This window comes from Eurypyga helias, unplaced genomic scaffold, assembly GCF_000690775.1.
Source record: "Eurypyga helias isolate BGI_N326 unplaced genomic scaffold, ASM69077v1 scaffold38106, whole genome shotgun sequence".
Classification (NCBI taxonomy): Eukaryota; Metazoa; Chordata; class Aves; order Eurypygiformes; family Eurypygidae; genus Eurypyga; species Eurypyga helias.
The window spans coordinates 30,267-41,249 of NW_010258043.1; the positions used below are offsets into that span (position 1 = coordinate 30,267).

The following is a 10,983-nucleotide window of genomic DNA, read 5'->3' on the forward strand; positions in this document are numbered from 1 at the left end:
GAAACGATTTAGCAGAGTGAAGCACCTGCTAGCAATCCAATTTTTATAAGGTGTTTTTTCTTTTGTGCTGTGTTTGTACTCAAGTGGCAAATTCATCTCTACAATTTTTTTTTAAAAATATCTTCCTACCCCCCCCCAAAAAAAAGCATAGCACCAAGTACATTACATTCTCTATAGAAAATATTTATTGTAGAAAATAACATACTCTGGGATATTATTTTTAGTAATTATTATTATTTAGTTTTATTGTGACACTTCCTACAAAATATATCAACCACTATGCCAGGTCAACTCTGAGGAAAGGAAAAGCAGACAATTTTCTAACCTCATCATTATTTTAAGTATTCCTCTGATGCTGTCTAACATTATTAAGCAGTTTCCCTCTAATTTCTGCATCTTCCACTTCTATTTCTTCATTAACTTCCTTTTCAAGGATTCAACCCTCACAAACACTAAGTCAAATGTTGAGGCAGATGTATGTGTTTCATGTATTAATCATGAAAACAGTATTGAAGTTATTTTTGCTGGGCATTAGGAGGTATCTCCCTGGTCAGACCATTTGCTTTGGGTTCTTTGCAAAAATAAGCAAATATGACTGTGGGGTTCAGTGCAGCGCCACGCACAGATAGTTCAACAGATACTGGATTCAGGGATACATCTTTTTTAGGAGGGAAAAATTCAAGCGAATCAATAAATCTGGCCACAACACTGCAGAATCTGCTCCACCCTAACATTTGCATACTAATGAATCTCCCCAGTTTTATCAGCAGAACCTGCTTATTTCCTTGAGGCAGAAGTTTCATGTCACTACCAAGACACTGAAAAATTTCTCCTGTATGTCAAGATTGATATTGAAAGCTGTTGACTCCAGCTACATACTAAGGAGTTGAAAAGAAAGTGACCCAATACTTTCAGGGGATACACTGCCGAAAAACATGTGGTTCTGTAGATGCTGGCTAACTAAAAATTTGGATAAGTTAGTCTCCATGTTTAGAAGATTGGATGGGCATTCAACAGATTAAAATTTTGATTATTTGGAGAATTGGAATGAAAATATCCAAGACATTTTTGAGTTTCTTTCAATAGTATCTTCAGGAAGAACACCCAAACTAATATGTTTATGTCCAGGGTCTCACTTCAGAGCCTTTCATAAGAATGCCATGTGTCATGAAATATTTCTCAGCATTAACCAACAGACTATTTACACTCACCCTGCAAGTTTCTACAGACACCATTAGCTATTTTGGGTTTAACACGTTCTTTTACATATTCCCTATGAACTGCGCAGTGAGATCTAGATTCACTCTCCTGATTTTCAGCATTTAATCAGGTTGGGATTGTGGTCTCCTTAGCGTCCTCTTATAGTCAGCTGCAGCGCAGAACCTGAGTTAGCCCAGCTCGTCCCACATCTGAAACTGCCTGCAGGCCTCCACTGCCTATAGTGAACGAAATTTCCCAAGGGAAACCCATGCAAGTGCCTAAATAAAGGCTCAAATTTATACCCCAAGTAGAAACAGACTGCAGGTTAGTTGTGGTTCTGGTAGATTTTGGTATGTGCCAACACTTAATGTATTGAATTTTCATGAGATTTTAATCCCCAATTATCAGAGTTAAGCAAAAGAAAAGAGTGTTTTTCCCTCATTTCAGTCTCCCAGCATGGTTTTTCTAGGGTTAAAGTCATAGAGTTAGTTCTAAGGGGACTGAAATGTTTTAAACACTGTCATAGTTTTGAGATGTTTGTGTTGAACCCAAGAGAAATTACGGATTTACATAAGAAAATTACTAATTTTGCAAAAGCACAGGATAATACTGTATTTCTTTGACAGAAGAAGAATTAATCCTGAATTTACTCGCACTGTTTTGTTTTGGTTTTATACTGGTTTAATTTAACAGCTTTAACTCATGTTAATACATTTTATAGTAATTAAAACTATATTCAGCAAAAGACAATGAAGCTTAAAGTTAAATTTTTACCCCTAACTGCCATTAGGGCTTATGGCTCATTGCACTTTGGCCAAATATATAATCAAGCTTCCAAGTCTAAGAGAGCATAATCTCAAAATTAACAAATACAGTTCCAGCTTAGCTTTAAACCTCTAACTAAACAGTGTAATCAAAACATTGTGCTGTTAGCAAATTCTTTCCCAAAGTCTAAAACCAACAAAACACTGAAATTTCAATTACTCGCATCTTTCCACTTAAACAGTGAAGGCAGCTTTCCACTCCCTGGCTGAACAAAAACATTCAAGGGTGCACTTTCAGTGTGTCAGCTGAAGATGATGGTGCGCCACTTCTCCTTCCATTAGCAGGACCCTGGCGCTATGGAGTGGTGTACATAAACCTGCAGGCTCCACTTTCCAGCAAAAGCATGGAGGTGACAGAAGTGTGGTCAGTCAGAACCCAACAAAATCCCTTCCCCATCCATCGAGAAAGTGAGAGAGAAGAGATGGGGAGAAGAGAGAAAGGCTCAGATAACAACTGTGTTTGAAAAATAGATATTGGAGAGATTTCATCGTAGTGCTACAGCAGAGTTTACATGACGGTCATAATGTATCTTCAGCTCTCATGTCCTGCCTCCCCGTGGACACTAAATGGCTTCCCACTAAATATGGGGCATTTTGATTCAAAACCAAAGTGCAATGCAAGTAGACTTTCAACCTGGGAATTTTTTTCAGTATATCAGTATCTTCTAGATTGTAACCATACTTCAAGCACTGAAAAACAATAGTTCTTTCTGTCTGTTTTAACAACATATTTTTTTCTATTTTAACCACCAAAATTCTTTTTACAAAATGGATTTGTTTTTCTGAAGAACAATTTTTTTACTTTCACAGCTCAGATTCTCTCTTCTTTTCCAGGAGACTTAACTAAAACCTGTCATCAAGTGTTCATGCAAAGGATTAAACTTCCAAAGGCTGAATTTTGTATTCACTGTAAGAGTAAACATAGGGGCAAGCAAATGAAAATGAACAGCTTTGTACGCAGATAGTAGCTTACACAAGCATATGAACAGTCAGGTATGAATACTTGTTTGTGCATGCAGATACAACCACCTCCTCCTGACCCTTCACAGGCGTCTTATAAAAGCAACTTGATTGGCAACTTCTCACAGTTCAGTTCTATTACTGCAAATTTTAGCAAGTTCAATATAAAAGAAGGAAAAAAAAAAACCACCAACACCCCATCTCCCCTCAAAAATCTAAACAGAAAGGCCAGTGTTTCATGTAAATTTGATTAGCTTTAGGATAACAAATCAAGTCTGTGTCCGGCAAGCTCAAGACCCAAATTGTCAGATGAAGCTGCCCAACATAAGGAGGTTGGAGAGCCCTGATTATTTCCTATAGCAGTCCAGGGTACTCCTGCTCAGGGGAACTGCTCTGCCACACACTCTTTTCTCAGCATCGTCTGACACTTGATGACAGTAGAAACTTCATTCACTGAGGCCTTTATTAGAGGGAACAGATCGAATTAGACCTTATTTTGTGCAATCAGAAAGTATGACTTATTGGTGATTTTATAACAAATAAGATTACTTCTGGTTTTGTCTTTAAATGTCCATGGTAATTCAACATAAATTGAAAGGAGAACTAAGTGTATGATAAACACTGAGTAAATAAATCATGAGACGAATCTATACGCAGTTTAATAGTGCAGTTTAGGTAAAAAATAAAAGAACTATAATGCAGTAACACTGAAATTCAGACTCCACTAGCAAACTTGCCTGATAAACTCCACCATGTAGTGCTGGATGGGAGAACTTCCTTCACTTACTCCAGGCTTCCAGGATAATGCAACTTCTGAATCAGAAACTACCACAATCTGAGGTTGATAAGGTGGTGCAGGGGGCATGCACTTATCTAAGCCAGAAGAGATGCAATGGAATAGCATTAGAGAAGCAGACGGGCTAATACACACAATAACCCAACACCCACAGACTTGGGAGTCAAATACATAGGCTTCTCCCCTCCCCTGCTGCCCCTCTAAAACCCCACACTTGTGGAAAATTCATAGTAAAATATTACAATCCTGCACATGGTGGAGACTTCAGTGAGAGTGAGCTGCTGTGTAACAGACGCGTGCCCAGCCAGTTTCACCACAGAAAGCCATGTCTGCAGCATTACCTTGGGAGAGGGTTGTCACATCTCTGGGCATGCTGGGTCGTCCTTTCCCTGCCCAGCCATATGCTCCAACGCTAACACGGTGAGGAGTGCCTGGCTTTAGATCACCAATAACAACTTCCTGACAGAGCCAAGAGAAGACAAGAGCATTGTGAAAGCACTTCCGTGTAACTGGGGATGGTGCTGAGAGCTGTGTTTTGGGCATCCTACACAGCATTTTCCATGTAACCTCCTAGGAGGCCTGTCCCCAGCCCAGAAGCAACAAACACAAACAGCACCACATGTTTCCTCTCAAGCTGCAACTTTGCCCCAGGGGGAATCCACAGGGATGACCTGGACCCATTTCTCAGCATAACTCTCAAGGTCGTTTGCATTCACTGCCCGGCTTTTTTACTGGTGAAGTCAAAGTCACATACTATTCCCTCCCTTGAGCCAGTTTCTGGCATTCAGTATCAGTCTGGTGCATTTTCTTTTTCTTTTTTTTTCTTTTCTTTACTTTGGGTTATTTTGTTTGTTTGTTTTTCTTTTAAATCCAGAGACCATAGAAGCTCCTAAGAATGAAGCAAGTTGCTGCAGTGTGAACTGATGATCTTCAGTTTCTCACAGAGCAGAGACCAGTCCCATCACCTCTCACAATTTTTTTCCTATCAACCTTGACCTGAAGCAAGCATTTCCCTTACTTGTCCTTCTGCCATAAACACACAGATAACTACCATAAGGGAGGCAGTGCTAACCTCCATGTGAAAAGCTTGTGCTGCTGAATACTGTTCAGAGAAGCCTGCTCAAATCTCCTGGAAATTAGCAAATGTCACCAAAAACTTACATTTTATCACTGACTGGTGCTCATAGCATGGGTCAGATTCAGACATTTAGCTCTGGTCTTTAATGGAGCATGTGTATGTGTGTATAGAAGTTCAGTATTCTTTATCTGCAGCCTGTCTGTAGAGAGATGTATATCCCACATTTACAAATTTTGACAGCATATACAAGTAAACAGGAATACCAGGTTCTACACCACAGGCTGTTTTGGTGTGGAAAAAAAGCACTTACAAAAAATTGTTTTACAGTGATTTTTTCTTCTATTTTTCATTCTCTTATATTAAAAACATTATTCACAGTGAATGTGAAAATGCAGAGAACTCCCTTCTCTTCACTCTGGAACAGACTTTAAATATGCATTTCCAGTTGCAGTAAAATAGTAAACAATCCCAAAATTTTATTAACTGCTAAATTTCCTTATGACAGTCTTTTGGAAAAACTCTCCCCCTCTATTCTTTGGGGAATTCAGGTTATTACTACAACATTTTTGGCAACACCCTGCCATCTGTGATTTCTCTAGCTGCGGTTTTGGATCTCCATCACTGATCTCCTGTAAACATGGGCCACCTGACCATTATCCCGTGTATCCAGCATTCACCCTTGATCTTCTTTAATGATTTGGATTCATCTGAGAGAGATGGTAACAATGGTGGAAAAGTAACTGCCCAGAGAGAGGCAGCAAGGACATTCGCACCAGAAGATTTATCTGGGTCTTACTGTTTCGTAGCTGAAGCGACTGAAATCCTTCAAAATGTGATCTGAAAAGCCAGTTGCTGAAAATCCAGCACCTCCTCCCAACGACAGTACTGATGACCCTGCTCACGCCATTCCATCCTCCATGCCATACATACTATCAGTATTTAAATTGTGTGCATTTGTTCCTGCTGGCATCCCTTTATTACATTCATTCTTAGGTGAAAAAATCCTTCATTATGTGTCTTATTTCTTTCACACTACTCAGGAATTGGGTCTCTACAGACAGTATGATACTGATATACTTGTCCCATATTATTACCTCCAGACTCAAACTCACAATGAACTAAACAGAATTAGTCTCATTGACTACAAGGCCAATCAAGATCAAAGTCCTAATATCTACTTAGGTATTTAAGTTGAACAGGTGGACCCTCAAAACCTCAGCAAGGTGTTCTCTTGCCTTACACACACAGCTATCTGCATCTTTCTTCCGGCAATGTCTACTCCATGAACACAGCTGTTGGACATGGAGTGGGACAGAGTTGGACATAGAGATTTTCAGATCAAGTTTCTTCTAATCTTCTAGGATCAAAACACTAGTGAATAGGTAAAAAGATTCAGGACACTACCAAGCTACCCTGACGCATGGCAATCTCAGGGAACACCCACCTCACACCAGAACACTTTCAAATGAGAATCTGGAGAAGAAACATATTTTCTTCTACCCTCCTGTCCAGGAGTCTGGGAGTACATATTTCACAACTTTTTTGCTTGTATTTAGGAGAAGGGTCTTAAACCCAAGTTTTCACCATCCCATAAGAGACACAGTGGCTTCACAGATAAGGAATTTAGGTAGTATGTAGAAGAGTTAGCTCCCCATCATTTTTATTGTCTTTCTCTCCACTAAGGTTGCCTCTATATTTTGAAGCGCGATACTTCAGACTGGACATAACATTGCCGATGAGGCTTCACTAGGCACCAACCTCACTTTCTTGTCTTACGCAATACTATTGATAAAACCCTGCAAGATGAAATTTGGTATTTTCATCACAACCTCACATTCTTGCATGGGATGAAGCAACATCATACCTTTTCTGTGGTAGAGGAATCAGGTATACTTAGAAACCAAATATCTCTCCCTGCCCCGCCACACAGCTTGCTCTCCCTCCAAGCGTGTTGAAAATGTGAGGCTGCGCAGTAAGCGCAGAAACCAGGATTACAAATTATTTTCCAAAGAAAACCTGCTTTGTCTTTTGTTTTGTATTAATTAAAAAAAAAAAATCAAACTGGATTACGGCGCAGCTGCAGTAACCGAACTGGGTTTAATGACACTTGATCCCCTGACAATTTCCCTGCGCTACTGGTCTCAGTTGGTCACTTCCCATTTTGAACTGGTGTGTTTGGTGATTTGATAGGGAGCGCTATTGCTCTCCAGGGTTCTCTGCCTGACCTAAGACCTCCCACCTTTAAAGTCTACTGATTTTTCTTACATTTTCTTTTCCTTAATCCTTGTGCTCAACTTCCTGAATATTATGCCTAGTAGAACAGCTGCCTTATTAGATTGTACTGCCACTGCACTTCTCTTGGCTGCTCTCACTCACATGTTCTCTATTGTAAGATGATATAATAAAGATATAATACATTATCCACTTTGCTAACGCACAGGCACGTGCACACACACAGGAACAAGGCAACCCTGTTCAGCTCCTGCTAGGACAGTCTCGCATGGTCCAGAGAAGCCCCTGAGAAAGCAGTGGGGATGAACCTGGCACAGGAGAGGAGGCTTAGTGACAGAAACATTAACTGTGCAGACTTAACCACAAAACTGTTGCAGATTTCTGTTGAGTTTGGTATGAATATACCAGAAAGCATTTCAGTGAGAACACCACTTCCTGAGGATTAATGACGGCTGAGAGCTGATTAATCCCAGTCAGTCATACTTCTCCACAAGTACCCCTCAGAAGTGTTATTTTTATCCAGCAGGAAAAAAAAGGGCCCTGCACGGAACCTCAGCTCTGAAAGGTCATAATCCAGACTCAGCTCAGATGGGATCAAACCAGATAGTCCTGGTTCAAGTGCCTCCTGAGGTCTCATCCAGACATCAGCCTCCTACAGTCCAACCAAACTTCCCTTAATACAGACCATGAAAGCTGTGCAAGATCCACAAACTTTATGGGATTTCTCCATTCCTAGAACAGCTCTCAGGAAAAAAATAGTCTGCAAGAGGTTGTTGATGTTAGGGATTTCAGTTGAACACTGAAATTGCTGCCCTTATCCTACCGAAATCCAAGCACCTCCCACTTGCTTCCCGTCTCACAACAAACCCAATCTGTTTAGTGCTCATAGGAAGCAGACTGGACCGAGTGCAGGACTGGAAATAATTAATCTGAATAATTCACCAGCTGCAAAGCCATTAAAAGGGCCGGTATTTCTTTCAAACCTGTTTTATACTAGTTGTTTATCTCCCACTCCTTCCTCCTGGGCATTGCGTGGCTGGCCTCTTCCCACAGTCCTCCCCCTCGGCTCTCCCTGGACTGTCTCAGGGTTTTCCCTCTTCACCTCCTCTCCCACTGCCAGTTTGTTCTTCCTTGTCACTGTATGTCTGACTCTCCAACCGACCCTGTCCCCTCTAAGTCCTCACTGCCTGGATATGGCTCACTTTTTACACAAGTTTACTCCAGCAAAACAAGACATCCATAAATACTTTCTAGGACTGAAATACTTGTCTGTTGCTAAAAACAGAGCTGCTGTAGCTACATGTGTCCACCTTCACCCCTGGATTTCAAGCTTCAGCTACTATTTACTAAATTTTTACCTACAAAATATCCTCTATAAGTGCTACCTATAATCAACATTCCAAATCAACTGCTATGTGTGAATCTGTGGCAAGACCAGGTCGGGAACATTCAGTTTCATTTTAAATGATAGGTACAACCAGATTTCACATGAAGCAATACTTACAAAGATTGCTTGTCCTTCAAGTTGACCCTGGGAAAAAGCAAAATAGTATTTGTTAACGAAGTAATATACTAAAAAGTGATAGCAAACCCACATATATAATGGGTCAGGGAATTAAAACAAGGCCAATGCTGCACCCTATAGTAGTCTATGTGGCTGTGTGAGCTGTGGCTGGGATACAGACTCTGTTCTCCCAATGTTGTCAGGATTAAGATAAAAAAGCAGTGTGCTGTTTGATCTCTGTTGACATTACTAGCAAGAATGTTTTTTTGAGGAAAAAGAAGCAGGTGAGGAATATAGAGATAAAGATCAGAAGGGAGAAAATAATACATAAATAAAGAAATAATATATCATGGCAATGATATTCTTTCCTTTGCCATGATCCCAGAAGCCTGCAGAAGCCAGAACTGACAACCAGAGTGACGGAAAACTGCAGGAAACCTGAGCATCCCCCTCACTCACGCTTCTCACAGGGAAGGTTTCTAAGCACTGCCCAGCAGGGATCAGGAAATATCAGCGTGTACATTTCACCGAACATCAGGTGGGGAGGCTGAAGGAAGAGAGGTAAGGAAATAATGCAAAATGAAGACGAGCAGAAAAGAAAGGAGGAAAAGATTGAATTGTGAAGAAAGATCATTAAATAAAGACTGGAAAGCCTGAAATGTTCCTTTATGCGCACACATAAGACTTTGATTCCTGTGCTGGCAACGTTGCTGTCTGGTGGGCAAACTGCCCTGTGCGGAGTGTCGTATGAAAGTGCACCCCTCACAGCACCCACCCTGCAACACTCCTTCAATCTCTGCCCAAGCAGGGGCTGGAAAATCTCTGTTCCTGCCTCGCAATAAGCTGCTTCTCTGCACTGAGGAAGCACCAGGGTGTTTCCAGAATACCCTTTAAAAGCCGACAGTATTAAAACCACATAGAACCATGGAGGAATTGCTGTCATCTTGGCACTAATCACTCAGTGGTGCAGCAGAAGAGGATGGGCAGTGTTTATTCACAAGTGGAAAAAGAAGGGCAAAATGGTCAGAATAAGGGAAGGCAGAAAGACAAAGGGAGAGTGAAATAAAGCAAAGTAAGAAAGCAAAAGAGAGATAAAAGGAAAAACAGAACTAAAGGAAAAGGGGAAAATAGGAAGCAAGGAGGAAAATTAATGCTTTCAAAAACAACAAAAAGAAGTTGAGGGAATCTTCTAGGAAATGGACTTGCACCAAGTGCAATTAAAGCAGCACTACTTAACTTTAAATTCTATATTTCAGGAAGCCATAGTTTCACATAAAGAAAAAAATATACAGAAAACTGCATCTAACTCACACAGTTACCTGTGTCAGATGCTGCAAGATACCTACACTGAAATTGCAACTATAACTGTGAATAGAGTTGTGCAATTCCCTTTCCATGTGTGGAAGTGCAAAGAAAATGCAAAAGTTCTATTTTAGTAGAAGCCAAAGGTCAGGACTAGGAAGACACAGACTCAATAGTTGTACATGATAAATCAGTCAGATAACAAGGAGCAAAACTATATCACACTGACTGTATTACAGAAAACCATTGTGATTTCCTTTGGACAACACCCAGAGCAGATCTGGGGATTGGATCCTCAGCATAATTCACAAACCAGCAACAAGCAAGCAGTTGTAAGTCCCCACCTGCAAGCTCAGCTCCAGTGCTCTGACTGTTGATGAAAAGAAATACTCACCATGCTAAGCATATCCAAACTCAGGGGAACATCATGTGAGAGCTGCTTAACTGCTTTGTCACCTTCAACCTCTGAGTAGAAGACCTTGGGAAGAAGAAATAGTCAAGCCACTTACAGTGATTAACTTCAGACTGACTTAAAAACAAGTGCATTGTTATCACAGTGTGGACAGTATTTGACCGTATGATGCCCTACCTTCTCAAATGCAGGAAAAGCTAACACCCTTTTACATTCCACTCCTATTTGCAAGAAGTAGTCAGTATGACCAAAGGATATCATCCTACAGTGTATACATTGAAGTAAGGTGAAACACAGCCTAGCTTTTCAGGGAGACTTGAACTGACAACTTTAATTGTGCACCATTTGGCCATAGTCAGCACGGACAGCTAAAGATCTGTGGGGCTGCACTGCACAAGTTAGGCATTTTACTTCATATAAGGAAGGTACTGACATTACATGATTAAATAATAATAACAACAACAACAACAATAATAAATAACAACAACAATTGCTGTATCACAAATGTCCCTCCATGTCTGTTGCCGTGTACTGTAGACTAATGATCCAGGGAGAGTCTGCATTCCTGTGCACAGAGACCCTGAGATGCCAGAGGATGAAAAGCTAACAAACATGAGGAGAAGATGGTTGGGGTACAGCACTATTAATGCTGTTTGTCATAGAATCATAGAATGG

General features: G+C 40.6%; 1 protein-coding gene across 1 annotated transcript in view; it reads right to left on the minus strand.

Annotated features, from left to right (window-relative positions):
* The window catches only part of LOC104511557 (pikachurin-like), a gene marked incomplete at both ends in the record, with an annotated part of 39,547 nt that extends 29,173 nt beyond the window's left edge, over nucleotides 1-10,374 (minus strand). The window contains 4 exons of the mRNA XM_010154224.1: nucleotides 3,722-3,857; nucleotides 4,122-4,239; nucleotides 8,595-8,621; nucleotides 10,291-10,374. Coding sequence (XP_010152526.1) covers nucleotides 3,722-3,857; nucleotides 4,122-4,239; nucleotides 8,595-8,621; nucleotides 10,291-10,374 — 365 coding nt within the window. The remainder of the gene's footprint in view (nucleotides 1-3,721; nucleotides 3,858-4,121; nucleotides 4,240-8,594; nucleotides 8,622-10,290) is intronic.
* Nucleotides 10,375-10,983: the final 609 nt, after the last annotated feature.